Consider the following 22,155-nt stretch of genomic DNA (forward strand, 5'->3'; position numbering starts at 1 on the left):
CATAAATGTGCTTAATAACATAATGCTATGACGATAATTTGGGTCCTTAATAGTTTTCATTATCTTATCAAATCAATAAAACACTTGAGGTCATGCTGTATTGTGGATCATGCTTTACAACGATTATGTTCACAATACAGCACATCCTTTTTTCATTAATTATTGCTCTTATAAAAAAATAATAATAATAATATGGCTAAATGGATTTGTGTCAGGTCATTCATAACTGTCTGTCAGTCAGCACCCAAACAGACCCTATTAACCATCCCCCCAGTGACCTCTGACATCAACACCTTCACACAGCTGTCCAGTGTAGTGTTATTATAGGAACAGATTCATTCTGAGGATGGACTTCATTTTTTTTTTTTTAATAATTAGAATTGTGATTACTTGCATAATTAGAATTAGGAACAATGAATGTCTGAAAAACATTTTTCCTGAATGATCAATTGTGATATTTTGGGATATTTTGCTTCCATACAATGTCTTTTTTTTTTCAGACTATTGGAAAGAAAACATCCAAACTACACATTTACAGTATGTGTTTATTTCATCTACTTGTGTCTGTAGATTTCAATTGCAATACATGTCTATAAAGAAATAGTTCACCCAAAAATGAAAATTTGTTGGAAATGACCCTCAGGACATTCAAGATGTAGATGATTTTGTTTCTTCATCAGAACAGATCTGGAGACATTTAGTATTACATAATGTGGCTGCTTTTATCAGCTGTTTGGACGTTCATTCTGACGGCACCCATTCACTGCAGAGGATCCATTGGTGAGCAAGTGATGTAATGCTGCATTTCTCCAAATCTGGTCTGATGAAGAAACAAACTAATTTGTATTTTGAATGGCCTGAGGGTTTTTTGGCTGAATCATTCTTTAAAGTCCCATGCTGTTAGGTTTTCTCCTGCACTCAGCCAGAAATCGCCACTTCAGTAGTACTTACATGCACCATTCTAACTATATTCTGAAGGATTTTGCTGAGGGGTTTGTAGTTCTTATATCTTTTGCATGATTTAAATTACATTTTATTCCTAAACATGGTGAACATTTTTTCTTGATGTTGAGAATATTTTCTAACATCCAAATTATATCCATCCAAACAAAATGAAATGAAACAAGAATTTTGAACCTGACTTTATCCAATGTTTTGATTTCTGTTCTGCGAATGTATGCAAATGTACGTATATTTAATTAAGTACTGCCTTATTGGCATATTTAAACATAATGTTTCAGAAAACATGTAGGCCTAATACACACATCAACTGCCTTAATGTACTGCAACTTAGAGAGAATGTATGGTGATATCTATTAGTTTTACACTTTCACCTGTAATGTTTTGCTTTATCACTGGTGTTTTTCAAGGCTTGATTCTCATCCACTGTATATCCAGTTTGAACCACTTGAGAAAGTTGTGAGAAAGCCGAACACCTGACAGTGGTGAGAGCGGTCTGCTAGTTTAACATGTGTAAGAATATTTGTCAGGCACATTAGCTCACTGTGGGGTTCCCATTGTGTGTAAGGGGGCGGCCTTCAAAACCCCCAGCACATTCCCTTTCTGTCTTTTAGGGCACTCTGTGTAGGAGGCTATGTGGGATTCCCCATACAACAGCTCCAAAAGCACATAGGAACCTGCCTCTGCTCATCGACAGAATACCCGCTCTAAGCAGAATCCTTCGTGTCGGGACAGAGGAGAGCGCAGAGGACAAAGAGAGCGGCAGAGGAGCAGCAGTTAGTCAGTCAGACTCGGGGAGAGTGTGGGCTGCAGCATTCTGCCTCCTGAGTAGCTGGGGGTCTTCTATAGCTTGGCTGGCTCATCATTACTTTTCAGGCCAGACTTCAGCCAGGTGAAAGATGTGACGGGCCATCCTCCTACACGCAGATTCCAGTGGACACTGGGCACGCTCTCTCACAGCTGTCAGCTGTTGTGACGTGCTGACAGAAGAAGAGCGACAGGAAGAGCAGGGACTGCCACACACATAATGGAGCTTACTAGCTCACTACTTACTCAGTACTGTACAGTATGCACTATACTACATCGCCTGTGGTAACACGTTATTCCCCACTATAGATATTATACTAACTATAAGTAACTTTGCAATTACATGTCACCTGCCAGTCATTAAAGTATTAGTAGACTGTCTGCTTAAGTTCTGCTTACACTTTATTTTGATGGTCCTCCAACAAACTATAACTAAGTAAACTATAAACTATAAGTAACTTTGTAAGAACATATCAACTTATTGTACTAACCCTAACTCTAACCCTAATCTAACAGTTTACTAATACTCTAAAGAGAGTTAGCTGACAAGTCAAATGTTTTTTTTTTTAAGTTTTAACAGGAGGCATTATCCCACAATAAATGATACAAACAGTAGTATATTACAGTGTTGTCACATGACCTCGCTAGAGTTACAATAAGCATAAAAAAAGGCAGTAGAATTTGGCAGTCTGATGAAACAATGTGTCAAGAAAGGGTTGTTAAAATTGCAGCTGATACTTGTCAAAAGTTTAGGGTTGGTGTGATTTTAAATTTTTTAAAGAAGTCACTTATTCTCACCAAGGCTGAATTTATTTGATCAAAAATACAGTAAAAACAGTATTTTTTTTTTAATTTTAAATAACTTTTCTATTTTAATGTATTTTAATTTAAAATAATAGATTTCTGTGAAATTTCTGTGAATCATGATCCTTCAGAAATTATTCTAATATGCTGATTTAATGTTCAAAAACATTTCTTATTATTTTTAAGCTGAAAACAATGCTGCCTAATATTTTTGGGGAAACCGTAATAGATTTTTGTCAGGATGCTTTGATGAATAAAAAGTTCCAAAGAACAGCATTTATTTGAAATGCTGTAACATTATACATTTCTTTGCTGTCACATTTGATTAATTTAATGCAGTATTAATTTCCTTTTAAAATCTTAATGATCCCAGACTTTTGAACTGTAGTGTAAAATCAGTTTCATACCATACATCAAATAGGAAATGGAAAGTCAAGCAAAACACATTGCATTGTGATAGACAGCATTGCACACAGACTGTGTTTGAAATTCTCTGAGTAGGTATTTCTTTTGAATAAGTAATAGTGAAAGTTAAAAAATGTTATATAGTATGTGTGTAATATGAATATAATCTGGACATTCTTTATTTGTAATTTTTATTTTTGTATTTTTATTTATTGTCATGTGACCTACCAGCATCAGTTGTGTTGCTTCAATACTCCACAACTCCTCTCCCATGGCCTCACAGGACAGCAAACTGTCCACTGGATGCACACTTAAGAATCTCACTGGAAACAGTAGGTCATCCAGGCTTTCTTTGCAAACTGATTTATGAATATTGTGAATTCAGAAATACTGCTCTGTTCACATACTATTTTTGCCTACTATATAGTAGGAAAAGCATCTCATTGCTAGTTTTACTTGATCTTAGTGCTGTGTTGGACACTAGATTATGACATACTCATTGACCGATTACAGAACTATATTGGTAGTCAAGGGCAGTGTCAGGAATATGGACCTGTTTTGCTGTGTTTTCCCTCCCCATGTGCTCCGTGACCTAGTTTCTCCCTTGTTTGATTGTGTCATTTGGTTCAGGTGTGTCTCTTCTATTACCCTCATTTAGTCTAGTATTTAAAGTGTAGTCTGTCCTGTGATTCCTTTGTCCGGTGTCGTCCTTACTTTGTGCTACGTGTGTGTCCCTGCCTGCCCTATGTTACCACTTTTTTGGATGAATAAAGACTGTTACTCGTTACTCTCCTCCGTCTCCGCGTTCCTCACCTCCACACAGTAGTAACCATGACAGAACACCGGACCCTCAACAAAAAAAAGGGTTTAGTTGCGTGTTTCCCCCCTGTTTTGTTTCCGCGTTTTGTTCAGTGTTTTGTTTACTGTTTTTTTTGTGGACCGAAACGTTGCGTGTGATAAATAAAGTTTAAGAATGAGCAAGTATTGATAGTGTGCAGGTTCGTTACTTATTTTTGATTCAACTGTTTGTTTGATTTTGTTCCCAATCACCTATCATCGTTTCAGGTGTGCTGAGTTTACGTTGATTGAGTTTACTGTTTTTCCCCCATGGATCCCCTCGCCGCTTTGTTCACCTCCCTAGCCCGTAAAGACCTGCCCTTTGAGGAGTATGCGGTTGAGTTCAGCCAGCTTGTTGTTTTAACGGCGTTCGGCGATGCTGCGCTGAACTCACTGTTCTTGATAGGGGCAAACTACCACTGCCCTGTCGACCTCCCAGACACCACTGGACTGAGCTGGAGGGAAGGGATCATCCGGTGACTGGAGAGCGTCTATCCCCGATCCAGAGCACAGATCCCCGATCCTCTCCTCCCTCCTTCGTCGGAGCACTCTGTCAGTCCTGTGCCCACGTCAAGCCCAGAGAGGGCTGCTATTCCCATGTCTGGCCCAGGGAGGGCCACAGATCCCGAGTCAAACCCAGAGAGGGCTCCTATTTCCCCATCCAGCCCAGAAAGGGCTTCTGTTCCCGAGGGTGGCCCAGAGAGGGCTTTCGTTCCCAAGTTCGGCCCAGAGAGGGCTCCTGTTCCCGAGTTCGGCCCAGAGAGGGCTTCCGTTCCAGAGTTCGGCCCAGAGAGGGCTTCCGTTCCCAAGTTCGGCCCAGAGAGGGCTTCTGTTCCCGAGTTTGGCCCAGAGAGGGCTTCTGTTCTCGAATTAGGCCCAGAGAGGGCTCCTGATCCTGAGTTGGGCCCAGAGAGGGCTCCCGTTCCCAAGTCCAGACCCGAGAGGGCTCGTATCCCCGAGTCCAACACAGAGAGGGCTTCCGTTCCCAAGTTCAGCCCTGGGAGGGCTCTTGCTCCTGAGTGCAACCCTGAGAGCCCGGAGGCTCAAAAATAACCCACGCACCCGCCCGCTCATGCCTCCTCCACCACTTAGTGATGGGAGAAACTAACCATTTCAAAGCTTTGAATCAACTGAACCAATTGCTTCGCAAAATGATTCACTGTTTCGAAGCGCTCGAAACACTGCACGCTGGTGACGTCTGCTGGTCAAAACTGTGTAAATGCAACAAAAACTCAGGCTAAAACATGCATAAAAACTGCTTTTTACAAACCCAATGCAAATGCTTTCTTGAAAGTATAATATATTAAATGCAATCAAAATAATGAAATACCATTAAATATGAAGTGTCTGTATAATATGTGTTTTTAAAATAATTATTATTAATTTGCAGGACAAATTGTTTGTTTGTTTTATGGAGAGCTTAAACAGGCCAGTAAAAGACTACAACTCATCCTTTTAATTACTAAATTTGTTGTTAAAAATGTCTACAAATTGATAAAACTGATCCGAGATCAGAGACGATCAATGGTTCGCCGCTGGGAGGCGAGCTCAATGAACTTGCATGATTCACGGATTCACAGAGAACACCCCCCAAAGGCAAGCTATTGAAATTTCGAAATGTTTCGAAACAGTTATGACGTAACGAAGTCTCGTTTACTGAAATCACGTGACTTTGGCATTTTGATACGCGCTCCGAACCACTGTTTCGAAACAAATGTTTCACAAAGGTTTCGAAGCTTCATGAAGCAGTGTTTCAAAAGCGGCCATCACTACCACCGCTGTCATCTGGCAGCACCTCTGCTCACCCTCAGCCCACCATCTGTTTGGTGCGAGCACCGCGGGTCTGCCAGTCTCCATCATCGGCGTGGCTGGAGAACCCCTTGCCTCCGCCTCCAGCCTCTGAGTCCCGGACTCTGCCTCGACCCATCGCCCCAGCGGCTCCACCATGGCTCCTAGCTCCCTCCTCTCCACTGTGGTCCATCAGTCCACTGGCTCCGCCGGGCTCCCTCTTCCCTCTGGCTCCGCCTTGGTCTGTCGTCGACCATCCGTCGCCTCGGGATTCCACTCCTCCGGCTGCGCCTCGTCCCTCCATCCCTCCAGCTCTGTCAGGCTCCTCCTTCCATTCGGCTTCTCCTCGGTCCTCTGTCGCTCCGGCTCCACCGCAGCCTTCCGGATCCCCGCCTCCGCATCGGTCGCCTGAGCCATCTGTTCCACCTCAGCCCTCCGGATCCTCCTCATCACCCTGGCTCATCGGCTCTCCGTCTCTGCCTCGGGCTCCTCCGCTGCCATTGGTTGGCCCCCTGGAGTCGTCAGCTCTTCCTCCTCCATGGCTCCTTCCTCCGTCGGCTCCACCGTGGGTCGCCATTACGGCTGTGGCCTGGGTCCCACCTGGCGCCGCATGCTCCAAGTCCCTCCTCTCTCCTCCCTGGCTCCTCCCTCCTTCATCCCTCCCGGGTGTCCGTCCTCCTCCCGAGCCTCCTCCCAAGGTCCCACCCGTCCCTCCCTCTGTTGTTTCTACAGCGCGAAGACGCACCTTCCGGGAGGGGGGGCAATATGTCTGGAATATGGACCTGTTTTGCTGTGTTTTCCCTCCCCATGTGCTCCGTGACCTAGTTTCTCCCTTGTTTGATTGTGTCATTAGGCTCAGGTGTGTCTCGTCTATTATCCTCATTTAGTTTATTATTTAAAGTGTAGTCTGTCCTGTGATTCCTTTGTCCGGTGTCGTCATTACTTTGTGCTACGTGTGTGTTCCTGGCTGCCCTATGTTACCCCTTTTTTGGATGAATAAAGACTGTTACTCATTACTCTCCTTCATCTCCGTGTTCCTCGCCTCCACACAGTAGTAACCGTGACAGGCAGGCTTTAAGATGGTTTAGATCCAACCTGTCCGATCGCTATTACTTTGTCCATTTAAATGGGGAATCATCTCAATTAATGCCAGTCAAGTATGGAGTGCCACAAGGATCTGTCCTAGGCATTCATAATAAGCGAATGTAAAATGTAAAAGATTGGATGACCAATAATTTGCTCCTAATAAATTTAGATAAGACAGAGATATTACTAATTATAACATATAAAAACAGTAAATAGAATCTCTTAGATTACAATTTGCATCTAGACGGATGTAGTTACTTCCTCTACAGTCAAAAATGTGGGTGTTATATTAGACAGCATATTTACCACGTTACAAAAACAGCATTCTTCAATCTTAAAAACATTGCCAAGCTACGGAACATGCTACCTGTTTCTGATGCAGAAAAGCTAGTTCATGCATTCATGACCTCTAGACTGGACTATTGTAATGCACTGCTAGGTGGTTGTCCTGCACCTTCAATAAACAAGCTACAGGTAGTCCAAAATGCAGCTGCTAGAGTCCTTACCAGGTCAAGAAAATATGATCATATTACACCAATTTTACAGTCTCTGCACTGGCTACCTATTAAGTTCTGTTTCAGTTAAAAAATATTACTACTTACTTACAAGGCCTTTAATGGTTTAGCCTCTGCATTACATGTAATTAACTAACTGCATTATTTTTACTGTACATTTCTGCCATATGGACATCAGCTTAACCACTGATAAGCTACTGCTATAATGTAGAAAGTTTAATTTCCTGTAAAGCTGCTTTGCAACTATTTGAATTGTGAAAAGTGCTATACAAATAAACTTTAATTGAATTGAATTGAATTGAAAAGCTAAGCATTCAGAAAAAAGTTCAAACAATACAGAATGCACATACAATATATTTCTGAAGAAATAAGAGCAGCATGATTAAATGCTCTTCTGAACATTAAACACCTAGCCGTGGTGCTTCAGAACATCACATAGTTAATATCGAGCTCAGAAGACATCATTCATGTACTAAATAAAGGATCGGTCACACAAGTGTCAAGTTAGCAGCATGTGAAACAGGTTCACAATGAATCCCACACATACACGGCAGTTAGGATCGCTTTGAAGGAGAAAAGCAGGCTAACTTTGCACCTCAGAGGCCAGAACAAAGGCAGCTCTGTTCCAGTGGCCTGCTGTACATGAACGGACAGACTTTTTTTCAATGAGTTATGACTCGATTCACATTTGTCCGTTGTCTCGATGGACACCCACGGTGTTCCAGCGACTGCATTCTGATACAGTACACAAAACACAGAGAGTCCATGCTAAATATGGGTTATTTACACTTATAATCAACATGACTGGCTTGTGAATCACAAACATTGCATTCGAAATATACATGTCTTATATTTTGTGGAAGAATACAGTTTCAAATGTCTGTTGAAATATCTCAAATGAGATCTCTTTAATATGTCGATTGTTTCTCTCGGACAGCAATGAGACTAAATGAAGAGCAAATGATTTTTTTCTCTGCTTAGTAGCCTCATGTCTCCTGTTGAGTTTCTGAAGAGACCTCAACAGCGTCTCAAAACTATGCCCAGGTTTGGCAAGATATTTCAATATTATGAACAAACATTTTTTTAATCAAATTCTTGCCAGACCAAATGATCTGAGCTATGCTATCAACATTCATCGACTTGTGTCTTTTTTGTATTTCTCCTGAGGAAATGTTTGAGAGCCAGATGAGACAATGAATCAACATTGAACTAAACTGAACCAAATAATGACACTATTGTCTTCTGTAGAGCTGCTATACAAGTAAAACTGAAGCTGTTTAAAAACTGTAACAATTTAATAACAAATTTGGCAACATTGGCACTGTTATTTTCATGTTTATTACCGTGAAGCTGCTTTGAAACAATCCGTATTGAATAAAGTGCTATATAAATAAATGTGACTTGACTTGGCTTAAAAGTAAATTAAGTCACATGAGCTTCGAAGGAGTAACTTCTGAGCAATATAAATTAAATGTAATATCATTGAATGTAAAAAAAAAAAAAATCAAACAAATGCAGCAAAAGGCTGATCAAAGGTTTTTGTATGAAATGTGCATTGCCTGGCCTTATATTGCCCTGAGAGTGTTGTGAGTGTATGGCAGGGCGGTGTTTAGGCTGTGATTCATGAGGTTGTATCTGATCCAGTTCTGTTCTCTATTAGTAGTAATTGAAGAGCATTTGGATAAAGCAAGTGGCACTTGACAACAAAAACAAAGCACTTGAGCTGATGACGTCACCGGTTAATAAGTGCACTCTTTGAATGAACAAAATATTATGCTGTGCAAGGAATGTCCAACCACTGGACAGAAAAACACACAGCATATAATCTTGACTGTGTCTTTGATGTATGTGTATGATATTTCACATTGTTACACTGACCAAAGTGTCTGAGGGATATCAAATACCCCCTTAAATGTTACATTGGGACCCATTTTATATTAAAGGTCTTACTACTATGTACTAACATTTAAATAAATCATCTGATACAATGCACTTAATGTTCACATACACGTTTGACCAATTAATTACATCTATACATGCTGATGATGACACACAACTCTATCTCTCATTTCAACCAGATGATCCAACGGTAGCTGCACGGATCTCAGGCTGCCTGGCGGACATCTCGGCATGGATCACTTTCCAGAACATGATCTTCCCACCCCTATCCGGAATGTTGAATCCCTGACAATTTTTAAGCGACAGCTGAAAACTCATCTCTTTCAACGCTACTTGACTTCATCTTAAATTAAAAAAAAATGATGAAAACAAAACTTTGTCTTTCTCTTTATTTATTCCTTCCCTTTCTAGCTTGTACTTATTTGAACAATGCCTAAAACTTGGTATTACAAGCACCTCCTGTGTCTATTGGCCTCTTTAAGAACAATTGCTTTATGTATTCCCCAATTGTAAGTCGCTTTGGATAAAAGTGTCTGCAAAATGACTAAATGTAAATGTGTAAATGTAAATGTACACAACAAACAAACAAATAAATAAAAACAAAAATACTGGAGTATATTTTAGAAGAAAATACAATTTCAGTCTTCCTACTTCAAAATTTCATATTTAATTCAATGTGTTACTTGCTGTTTCTTTGTACTTATTTTCGAAATTTACTAGTAATCTCTTTTCGTCTTTTTTTTTTTTTTACTGCAATAGCAAATATTTACAACAGACAATAACAAATGGGGACATACGGTCAGCACATAAGAGTCAAATACAAAGGCATTGATACGAGATGCCATCAATGCCTTTGAATATTAAAATAAATATATTTTTATATGTTATACTAATTTATATGTATTAAATAATATTAAAATAAAATGATAATATGTTATAGTTAACAGGGACAAAGATATATGCAAAGAATAAGAAAAAAATACTTTTATCTGTGTTGCTTTGCCGTTTTGCTGCGTTATTATGAAGTAAATTACACGTCATTTACATGACATTAGAGAGGAATACTGTTACGCTTATTTACCATATTTATATTATACTCCAAGGTACTTCATATTATAGATACAGGTCTAAAAAAAAGTACCCATTTGCACTACTATTATGCCAGGTCCAAGAAACACGGTAAACTTTTTTGGTTGTTAATTATCTGTTTTTATACAGTCTATGGTAAATATTGAATTTGTAGGACAAAGGCGTCCTCTAGTGGTGAGGTAACATCACAGCATTCCAGAATAGATTTTGAACACGGTTTCATCTAGTGAGTGAGACACGTCTGAGACTAAAACATGTCGCTTATGAATGTGATATGATTTCGCGTGATTTACTAAGTAGAAATGATAAAAAGAAAAGCGTTGTCACGTGACGCGCGTTGCTGTGAGGTGACGCGGCGGTGACGTCGCGGAGGGGGAAGTTGTTGTTTTTGCTCGTCTATTGTAGCAGTGGATCAGCAGCCGGTGAAACCAGAGTCTCTGGTCCCGGAATAAAGACAATAATGTGCCAATGAGTCTCTCGTGCAGTTGATGAAGTAATGGAGGTGCTGGACAGTCCTCTCAATCTCGTAAGTGTCTGTTTACAAGCTACATTAGCATGCTAGCATCTGTTAGCATAGCCGCATTTCATCTCCTAACAAATTAAAATAAAGCGGCGAAGAGGCTAACGTACCCGGGTCTTTAATTCATTTAACCGTCATGTGAAGACGTCGTATAAACCTTGTGCTATTTTAATGTAACGTTAGTCGGTTTTAGTTAGCCTCCATGTGTGTGTTTGTTTACTGCTGGCAGCTGATCAAACGCACACACTGACTTATGACTCGAAATGTGTGCTTTATTATTTCCTAGAGTCTTATGACCGATGGCAGTACGTTACTGTTGACTGTTCGTAATATAATCCTGAAATTGAGAGCAGAAGGATCTGTTTACTTTGAAGTTATGATTAAATATACAGCGTATTTAATATATCTTTATAGATACATTTCAGTGATAGTTGGGTCCAAAGATCACTAAATTCTTCTAAAAACAATATAAATGAATATTATATGTAATATACTTTAATTTAATACGTATTCATAAGAACATCTTCCCCTTGTGAAAAGGTACACTTTAGCATACTTTTAAAAAAAGAGTACTTATGGAAATAATATACTTTTAATAATAGTATATTTAAGTGCAAACTGAATGTGATGTTATGAATACTTATTGCATGTAATTTATATATATATATATATATATATATATATGTTATAGTTTAAATTTATATTAAATGCAAGTATTTGAACCTGACCCACTTGAGTAGTACATTTTGTATGCATTTCATAATTCTGTTCTCTTTGAAATCGGTTTAATGTGTACTGCGAAATGTACTGTGTTTATGGGAAGCGAAATATAATTTCTGTTGAATCCTGTTTTTGTTTTGTAATGGTGATGATGTAATGTAGTGCATTTAAAATATATCAATTTGAAATGTAATATCAAATCACGCTACAGCAAAAGTACCTTACATGTGTTTTAGTGAGTTAGTCACATCTCAATAAGTTTGATTCTTTAAGGATGACTAAAAAATGTTTTATTTTTAAATGTACTTTACTTTTATGATTTTAAATAGACTACAAGTACACATACGAATTAAGTGCACTTCTTTTTCACAAGGGTCAATGGAACCAAGAACACCTGACCATCTGTAGAAAGATTTCGCATGATCAATGTCAAAAATATATGTATTTCCAAGTTTAAATTAGATTTTGACTGTCAGATTTTCATTGTGGTCTCAGACGCCACTGTAAACACTGGATACTTGTGCTTTGGGATAAATATGTTGATGTTGATGATTGCCTGGGTGTGTGATTAAACATCTTAGTTAAAATCGGAGTTCACATTTAGTCCTTGAGTGAAATGAGGTTAACAGTGGAGGGTCTGAGCATGAGACTTGAGTTCCTAATGATCTCCTTGGACTGCTAGGTGAACTACAGCAAAATCGAAGCAGATCATAACATAGCTGGAGCTGGAGTGGTGGAGGTATGACAGAACAAGCATTGTCACATCGGTTTATATACCCATCCATTGAGATTGAAAGGATTGGATGAACTTTTCTTTAGAATCTCATGTAGGTTTAGAGTTAATCAGGGGAAATACTGTAGCAGCAGGTAATGAGCTGTCATTGAGTATCTGTACTGTGTTAATAAACTCAATGAAATAATGTCATCTCTTTCAGGCCCATCAACAGTGCAGGAAAGCAGACCGCTTGCTGGCTGCAGGGAAATTTGAAGATGCCATCTCCTGCCACAGAAAAGCTGCAGGTTGGTTTAGGTTGTTCGGACACTAATTGTTTCTCATGGGGACATCTGTGAAAATAAATTTACACGACACCTCGGATTCGGATTTAGTTCTGTGATCCCGCTAACCTGGCAATGTGGTCAGTCACATGATTGTCAGCTGTAAACAAAATGTGTTATTTGCTTGGACAATTCATTCATTCATTCATATTTATTTTATTAGGAAAACAATATCCTATTTGTTTTTTAATTATTAAAATATCTAGTTAAAAAGACAAATATTGATGCACTATATTTTAAATTGCTTTCTGTCCTGCATTTTATCTCTAAAAATGGATGTTATTTTAAAAAAGTGGAATTTAGCAGAAATAAATTCTTGACCAGGGTACTTGTTAGACTAGTAAAATGAATTTAATTCAGTGAAGTTAAAAAAAATTTAAATGTAAAGAATTAAAACTACTTCATAGGGCTGGACAATAATTCAATATCAATATATATTGCGATATAATTTTTTTCAATAACGATGATATGATTTTTAAACGCATTTCCAATAATTCAATATGCATTACCAGTGTTTCCCATACATTGATTTATTTGTGGCTGTTGACGCCGTTTGATAAACATAAGCATTGAATGTTTCAAAATCAAAATGTGGTGTGGGTGTTTTATATGAATGTATGTTTGAAAGGAGCCGACTGTCTTCAGAAAAGTTTAGATGGCATTTTTATTTTATCTCATAAAGTAGCATTCATGAGTGCAGCACTGCTTTCTTTACAGCCGTTACTGGGGAAACCACTGTTTCTGCTGCTCCCAAAGCACCTCCTGCTGGCAGAGAATGGATTTGCATTTTATATAAGCCCGTCTCCAGCAACATGTTTTTGTTGTTACTCACTCTTTTTACTGTTTTATGCAGCAACTCTGAGCAATTGTAATATTCTTTATCCTGGCTGAAACACTTTTGTTTCAATCTGTAAGAATAATCAGCCTATATTATAGTTTAAAGTTAAAGATATTAATATTAATAAGGTGTGTCTGAGAGTCTTATGTTTGTTTGAAGGTGATTTCACATTTCTTGTTTGTATGAAGGCTAAATGCAAATAAAAGGCAAAGCAAGTTTATTTATATAGCACATTTCATACACAATGGTAATTCAAAGTGCTTTACATAAAGGAAGTAAAATAATCATTAAAAAATATAATCACATTAAAAACAAGGAATTTAAAAAAAAACCTTTTAAAATTAATTAAAAATAGATTTTAAATGAATTAAAACAGTTAAGAATAGAAAATGATTATACATGAAATACAGTGCAGTCAGTTCGGACGTAGCACAGTGCTCATTCAGTAAATGCACAGCTAAACAGATGAGTTTTGTGTAGGGCTGGGTATCGAGTTCGATACTTTTTAGGCACCGACCGAATTGCCTCGATACCATCGAGTATCGAAAAACGTCTTGTCGTTCGGTACCAAATTTCGATACCTAAGGGGTTAATCTCATCAGCGTCAGTGAGCCAATAAGCCTGCAGCACTAGCCGGTGTGTTCGACTAGAGGCGCGGCGCAGATCGATCATCCGCGAGAGCGATTCGAAAGCGCACGGAGCAGTCTGCTCTCTTTAGCTCTCGTGGTACTGTAATACCACCAGTATAGAGTAGCGCGGGAGCTGCGTGGAGTTCCGATCATATGCAGATGTCCGTTCATACTAACCAGAGCCTACAGCTCTGATACTAACGTTACACGACCGAAAGCGCGTGTTATGTGACCATTCATGCAAACTGTAGCATCATGCTAACTAAAAGCAGATTCCCCTTGTTTTGTGTGAACCCTTGGTATTTTTTAACGGACTTGATCCTAATGATCTGAGTGGTCTGTTAGGTTTATATTCAGTGAGCATATCTGCAATGTATTTAGGTTCTAGGCCATTGAGTGAATTATAAACGAGTAAAAGTACTTAAATATCAATCCTAAATATAAATGGAAGCCAGTGTAAGGACCTAAGGACTGGTGTGATATGCTCAGATTTTCTGGTTCTAGTCAGAATCCTGGCAGCAGCGTTCTGGATGAGCTGCAGCTGTCTAATGGTCTTCTTGGGAAGGCCGGTGAGGAGACCATTACAATAGTCCACCCTGCTGGTGATAAAGGCATGAACAAGTTTCTCCAAGTCTTGACTGGAAACAAAACATCTAATTCTTGCAATGTTTTTGAGATGATAGTATGCTGATTTAGTTACTGCTTTGACATGACTACGGAAACTAAGGTCTGACTCCAGAATCACACCAAGATTCCTGACTTGATTTTTAGTTGTTTGACCCCTGGAGTCAAGGTATACATTCACCTTGAGAACTTCATCTTTGTTTCCAAATGCAATGGCTTCAGTTTTCTTCTTGTTTAACTGAAGAAAGTTCTGGCACATCCGTATGACCTGAACCATTTGAGGACGATCCCAGAAAGCCAGACCCAGTTTTCCAGTCTCTCTAGAAGTATGTTATGATCGACAGTGTCAAACGCAGCTCTGAGAGAAAAGGTGAACATTAATTTATTTGTACCGTTTTTATTTCTAAAATATTATATAGTTTTATAGGAGGTTTCATAGACTTGGCAAATTTTTATTTTTTTAGAAGTTTGTTGGTACAGGTACAGTTGTGGGTGTTCTTGGCAGTTTTTCTGAGACCTTTTTTAAAATTGTTCATATCGATATCGGAATTCGAATATCGTATTGACTGGAATTAAGAAATATATTGTGATATCAATTTTGGCCATATCGTCCAGCCCTAATACTTCATGGTAATTTTATATAAATCTATATAATAAATATTTAAAAAATGTCATTAGTTTACATGTTTATGTTCTGTTTTTTTATTGTTCTTGTTAACAGCTCCCATTCCTTGTAGTGGAGCTGTAGTTTCATCTTTTAATTAATCAAAGTATCCATATTTCTAATGCGTTCACCTTACCGTGAAGTGCAAAAGTTAGCATACACTGCTTGGCAGTGGTTAAAAAGGATTTACAGAAAAATTGGATTGATCCAAATTTTTCACAAAATCACAGATGTAGGTACCACACAACCTTGGTGTTTGTCAAAAAGCAGTAGGTCATTCAGTTGTACATTTGTACACAGGTGGTGGGAGAAAAACACAGACATTCTGGATTCGAACAGCAATAAAATCACAGACTAACCTGTGTAAATGTTGAATGCATCCTCATGAGAAGCAGTTTTTTATGTGTAAGGCTTTAGTCTCCTTTGGTTTGTCTCACAAAGAGCGCCAAAGCTCGGCGAGTCGAATTTGAGCCTAAACAATATTTTTTGTACAATCTATGAGTACCACTGGGCTCAACTTCAGATTGGAAGTGTGTGCTTAATTAACTTATGTCATGTCTCCACAGAACTTCTCAAGGAGGCCATGAAGCTCACCGAGTGTGAACAGGTACGCCTAGATGGTCCTCATTGTCCTGCATTTTCTTTATTATTTATCGTGGATAAAATTGACAATAGCTGCTTTTCCACTATCGTGCCGAACGGTTCTAAGAACTGTCGGGTACGGTTCCAGTTGTATTTCCACATGAGCCTGGTACGGTGCGGCACTATTACAAACCGTTCTCGGCCTGGAATTTTCGGCACGGTTAGACAACCGTGCTGAGCCGTGCTGGTAGAGTGCGTGTGCGTGACGTCGCCACTCTGTTGCCTGGCTACCAGTTTCTCCATAGCTGGCTAAGCGGAAGCACGCTATTTTATCAAACAGCTATGCTACGTTCAATATAAAAAAGAAAAAATGCCTGAGACAGTCTGTGGAGGAAACATTTGCACTTATTGATATTATACCCGTCGTCGCCTTGTGTTTATTTTATTTTTCGCGTCGAGTTGTATCCTTTTTTCTGTTATTTAACGAAGTAAATATCAGATAAAAAAGGAGTCCCAAAAACAGAAATATCTGATCATCATCCATATCGCTGTTTACATTACACTTGTGTTACCAAGGCAACGACTGATGCATTTGTATTACATTCCAAAGAGCTCCATTATCAGCACCACAGTGGAAAATGAAACCGTATCCGTGCTGACTGGCACGGAATGGAACGGTTAAGCAAAGAGAACCGTTCGACCCGATAGTGGAAAAGCGGCTTATGAGATGTTTCTTTCCTGTTAGGCTCGCTTGTCTCTGGAGCTTCAGAGGGACAGTCACATCAAGCAGCAAAGGCTGATCGAGGAGCAATGGAAGCGAGCAAAGCGAGAGGACAAGCCCAGAACGCTCCAGCACGTTCCCGCCTCAGACCAGACGCCACGCCGCCACCTACAGCCGGCCGGAGCCACCACAGACGTCTCCCAACCCTCCGAACGAGAGTACGACACCTGGCTGTATCTTCTGAAGAACAAAGGCACTGTCCCAGAGCCCTGCGCTGGCAGTAAAGCCCAGAAAGACGACAAAACCCGTTTAGAGGAGCAGCAGACCACCATCGACGACCTACGCAACCTGGTGGACCGGCTGGTGTCTGAAAACGAGCAGCTGAAACGGGAGAACGAGCAGCTGCGGGCGGAGAACGCGCGGCTGAAGAAGGAACCCTACGCCGATGCCGACTTCGTGGAGCGGTCGGAGCTATGGGTGCTTCCGCAGACGGCCGAGGAGCGCAAGGCCAAGGACATTCCCATCCCACAGCTCCCTCCGCTGGAGATGCCCACTCAGGAGATCCCTCTGGAAGACCTGCCCGGCCTGGAGCTTCCTGAGGACATCCAGCAGGAACTGCAGGAGCTGCTGGACGGGGAGAAGCTGTGACTGCTCGCACTCAAAACACGCACCAAAGGGAGACTTCGATCGCCGTTGCATGCCAGCGAACACGCAGAGGAGGCACATTCACGGCGAAGCAGCCCGGTGGCGTAAATGACGGTTCTCACAACCGTCGGGTTCACGACTTCTCAGTGGCACCCCGCAGCGATTGGATGTACAAAGAAAGAAAACAACTCTTTTTGAAGTACGTGTGCCTTTTTGAACATTTCTAATGCATTTTTTTTTTTTTGTTATGAAGTACGAGTGAAAAGGGATATCGGAGATTCTGTCGAACACTATGTTATCAGACTTTTTATCAGCAGGTGAATTTGCCTCTTGCAAAATCCCACTTTCAATCGAAAACTATTTCCTACACAGACACTGTGAACTATATGTGTGTGTGTGTGTGTGTGTGTGTGTGTGTGAGGGTTTTGTGCAGTATCTGTTGATCAGCACCATCGTTGTCGACGTTGTGGTTATGCAGTTTCAGTCGTCTATCAACGGCGCAGATTTAGGGCATAGAGGAAGCCGAGAGGCCTCAATGCAATTAGTTATGCATTCTGTTTCCGTACACTGATAACCAGCTTGCAGCACTTGTTTTGCCTTATTGCAATTAGTACAAAGCCCAGTCATGATGTCATCTCTGGACGATTTGTAGCAACTTATTAAACAAAAACAGTGGTGGATCATTTCTACAGGAGGCTGAACATAAGCGTGAGACTATTGCATTCGGAACTATAAGCAATAATCTGGTCAAGTGCTACAGAATCACTCATTCATTTTGTTGTTTCTCATCTCCGCTGTGCCATTCTTCAGACGCAATGCAAACAGCATAGGAATGGACATGTCCTGAAAGCTTGGCTCTTTGGTTTGTTTGAAGCTTCATTGTACTCATCAATCAAGGATTGTCTGGGTCACGGTGTTAATATTTTCAGGTAACTGATTGCACAATCATACCTTGCTCTAACAATAAACCAGGTTCACTCCTCACATTAATCAAAAGCTACCAACATGTGCCAGACGCGCCTGGGAAGAGATGAATTTATGGCTTATATTTGTGTCATGAAGAGGGAACCAAATCCACATTTTGCTCTTTTTATTATTTTGTTTTTAATTCAATATTTAATTACTGGTTTACCACAGTAATCAGGGTGCATTAGATTTTGTTATTTTACTTTTTGTTTTGTGATGTAAAAATCAATGAAAATCATATGACGAAAGTGTTTTGATGCATGAATGGCTGTTCTACGGTAGCTGTACGTATGTGATTAAGATATTGAAAACAAGAATTTATGTATAATTCTTTTGTGAGTTTTCCTGTTCTGACAAGAATTAAAGATTTTAACAAGTGGCAGCATAAATCCGTTTTCAGTTATTTTGAAAGTATACTACAATAGTACAAACATCCCATCCAGTCTACGGAGTATGAGCTCACAAAATGCTGCATTCATAATAATTATAAAAGAATGTTTGAAGTCATTTTTGATGGAATATAGCATGTCAACGGCCCACTGATGCAAACGGGTCTAAATTGGTCACTGATTTTGAAAGGTATTAGTTAATGTAAAAACAATTGTACTGCATTTTAGGTTTGTATAAAACATTATCAAAGTGTAAAACTCTTTTTATCAGAGACTTTGAAATAGTAGTGACTGCAATACAAACAAGTGTTGATTTCATAGTTTCTAAATTCCCACAAAAGCCTCCTCTGGTGTTCAATCTGTGAATGACACAGCATGTGTTCAAAAGTGGGCAAAGACTATTGTGCAGAAAATCAAGAATTTGATATTCTCAATAAGACACTCACTGGCTTGTAAAAAGAGGGCATTACATACTAAACAAGCACTAGAACTGACTGTCTGGCTATTGGTTAACATTAATTTCAGAGGCAAAGCAAATCATTACATTTTGATTACCAGAATATATTTAAATGTATATATTGGCCAAACATTGAACATGTTATCTTGAACCGTTCATCTTGTCAAGAAGGCAAAAGGCAGGCAGATATTTGATAAATCCATTTTAATGGAAAATGTAAAACCCCTTTGAACTTCAATGTACAAAGCATGTAACACTTGCACTTTAAAATTTGAAATTGAAGCAAGCCATGTTTAAAAAAATACATCAGTGAATGTATATATGTATATATTTACACAGCATAGTACGATTTGCTTTTTCCATTGAACTTCAAAAGTTCGCCATAGTAAATCTGAACATAAAAAAGAAAAAGAAACGACATTTTTTTCTTAAATAAATTACAACTTTTTTTTTTGTAAATGTCTCCATTTTACAGTGAATACTTAATAAAATGTTGAAGTGAGTTAAGTCTTTCTTTACATAATAGAACTTTACAATGTTTACAATTGTTTGGCAGTTCTTTTCTCAAAAGATATGGCATGAGGACACGAGACAGCGGATCTCTCTCACAGTAACTCCAAAGTAGTGAGCGCCATCAGAAATCCATTAGCAAACTGTACAAGTCACATTTACATTTGATCGAGAACAGAGCACAGAACTCCTAAAAATAAATATGATTCTCCACTGAAACTATACAGTATGAAAGAACAAAATGGGAACGAAACCAAACAGACAAACAAACACTAGATTCTTCAGATGTGTGTGGCGTGTCGATCACAGTCATCCTGATGCGCTATACTGCTATGGTGTCGGTAACAAATAAATACAGTTTACTGGTGGGTTTTCTCTGCTTGGCACTGGAGGTTCGCGGTGTGAGCGTTAGTGTGCATATTTGGGGGAGCGTGTTGACGAGTGTCATGAGTTCGTCTCCTCTTCCTCGGCACAGCACCTCTTTAATGTTCCCACGGCATTCTTCACGCAGTGGTAAAAGATGTTCTTGACCTGAGAGACATGACAGGCTGTTAGAATCACGCAACATCGCAGCTGATTCCCGGACTCTGACGAGAGGCGTCTGAAATGGCATGCCAACTGATGACTGCAGTGCTGAGAAACATTCATCATAATTTTAAGACCTATAAAATGAATACCGTATGTCCAAACCATACTGTACGTCTCAATTTATCTGAAATTATTTTACTGGTGCGCATTTTTGAAACTGAAATAGGTACTAATATATCAATACATATGAAGTAGAGATCGATTAATGGACTGTGTTAAAAGAAAAAACATAACATTACTGGCAAAATCTATATACTGAATGTGTTAAAAACAGGGCTGCCAAGTGATAATACTTAATGTAATTAATTACATGATGTGCTGATTAATTAAATTAATAGCAAATTGGTTTAATTTACGTTTTTATGCATAATATGGGGCTTTCAATTACAAACAAGCCCAAAATACACAGGACTCTTGCTTTACTACTTCCAGCTGCTCATGTAAAAAGATAAAGGAGATCAAATGTGCACTTTTGCATCCATCTACACAATATTACAGTATAAAGTCCATAAAGGAAACATTGTCATAATTCATCAGCAGTGGATCATAAGCAATCTATTGGGATAAATGTGCGGTATTCATCGCTGGCGAACTGCTCTGAAACCTCAAAGGGAATCCTGATATTTGTAACTTTTATGCTATCTCATGTCTAACAATGCATCTGAAAATATGAAATCTGTTCTTTTGTCAGGAGTCTATTTTTAAGAGTATTTGAGTTTATAATGTAAGTGGCAGCAATCAGACTGCATGTGCACTGATACAAACAGTTATAAACAGTAATGAAAGAAAACAAATGGCAGTCTTCTCACAGACACTTCATTGTTAGTATTTTTTGTGTAACTTAACCTACTGAGCGACAAATCATAGAGACACTGCGATCCAGTTCAGGCCTTAAAAAAGAAAACAAATGGCAGTCTTCTCACAGACACTTCATTGTTAGTATTTTTTGTGTAACAACCTACTGAGCGACAAATCATAGAGACACTGCGATCCAGTTCAGGCCTTAATATTCCAATAAATGTTGACATGCTGTGATATTTCCACTCTACCTGTAGCTTATCTTCATAGTTGATTTCCTCTTTGGAGGATCGGAGTTCCTGGGTTAAGTGGAACGAATGCACCACGTGCTCCGGAGAGACGAAGTCGTTGATCACCTGGACGCAGCTGTGCAGGTTTTGCACCTGTATGGATGAGAGCCACAAATGTGAGTGTGCACTGATGTGACATACTGTATATCATAAAGATGATGGTGCTCTGGAACTTCAGATAGTATTACACAATCTACTACATGCCTTCAGTCATCTGATTGACACTTTATAACTTAGCAAGTAAAAGGTCTTTTAGCATAATTGTTAAAACGTTCCCTTCAGGTCGTGGTACACGTGTCTTTTTGTAAGAATATCTTGTATATTGTTAGTAATATCAGATCATTTACTGGACTGAAGCAACTTAAAGGGCACCTATTATGCAAAATCCACTTGTACGTGGTGTTTGGACATAAATGTGTGTGAGCAGGGTGAGAACACAACCACCCTACAATGATAAAAATCCACCCACTCCTCATTTTTTAATCCCCTTTCAACCAAGTCAGTCTCACTAGGCCTGCCGTTTTGATTGTCATGCAGTGTGACGTCACATTGCATCGGGGGTTGATTGACAGCCCTGCATTGCTGTAGTTTCTGCCCTCAGCGGTTGTACACTGTCCTCCTTTTTCTCCGCGCTCGAGCAGCTGTAACGTCAACAATGTCTCGCAAGCAATCCCGGTGCTCTGTGTTTGGATGTAAGACTGAACATAAGAGTCTTCATTTTCTTCCAACATCTGAGCTGCTGAGGACGCTATGGATTACTTTTTTTTAACTCGTCAGCACTGCGCTTGTGAGATTAGTTCGCGCCGTTCGTAGTACGAGATCCGTTCGGTAGCACGGTCGCGTGGCTCGGTCAATTGATCCGCGCCGATGACAGGTCAGCGCGGCGCGAGCTCTGTAATATCGCACTGTTTCGTCCCACTTTCAGTGCATTTGGCTTCCCATATGTACGGCTAAACACCGGTTCTCTC

General features: G+C 39.5%; 2 protein-coding genes across 4 annotated transcripts in view; one reads left to right on the plus strand and one right to left on the minus strand.

Annotated features, from left to right (window-relative positions):
- Nucleotides 1-10,425: 10,425 nt before the first annotated feature.
- Nucleotides 10,426-18,544, plus strand: LOC107745649 (nuclear receptor-binding factor 2). The gene is made up of 4 exons (XM_016559572.1): nucleotides 10,426-10,716; nucleotides 12,366-12,450; nucleotides 15,808-15,848; nucleotides 16,569-18,544. The coding sequence occupies exons 1-4, from the start codon at nucleotides 10,687-10,689 to the stop codon at nucleotides 17,190-17,192; spliced, it is 780 nt and encodes a 259-aa protein (XP_016415058.1). The 5' UTR covers nucleotides 10,426-10,686; the 3' UTR covers nucleotides 17,193-18,544.
- Nucleotides 18,545-19,802: 1,258 nt separating this feature from the next.
- The window catches only part of LOC107745648 (probable JmjC domain-containing histone demethylation protein 2C), a 145,347-nt gene continuing 142,994 nt past the window's right edge, over nucleotides 19,803-22,155 (minus strand). For all 3 annotated transcript variants that reach the window (XM_016559570.1, XM_016559569.1, XM_016559568.1), the window contains 2 exons: nucleotides 21,149-21,280; nucleotides 19,803-20,042 (listed from right to left, as the gene is read on the minus strand). In XM_016559570.1, the coding sequence (XP_016415056.1) occupies nucleotides 19,956-20,042; nucleotides 21,149-21,280 (219 nt within the window). In that variant the 3' untranslated portion in view covers nucleotides 19,803-19,955. The remainder of the gene's footprint in view (nucleotides 20,043-21,148; nucleotides 21,281-22,155) is intronic.

The sequence above is a fragment of the Sinocyclocheilus rhinocerous genome, unplaced genomic scaffold (assembly GCF_001515625.1).
Source record: "Sinocyclocheilus rhinocerous isolate Xijiao unplaced genomic scaffold, SAMN03320098_v1.1 scaffold768, whole genome shotgun sequence".
Taxonomy (NCBI): Eukaryota; Metazoa; Chordata; class Actinopteri; order Cypriniformes; family Cyprinidae; genus Sinocyclocheilus; species Sinocyclocheilus rhinocerous.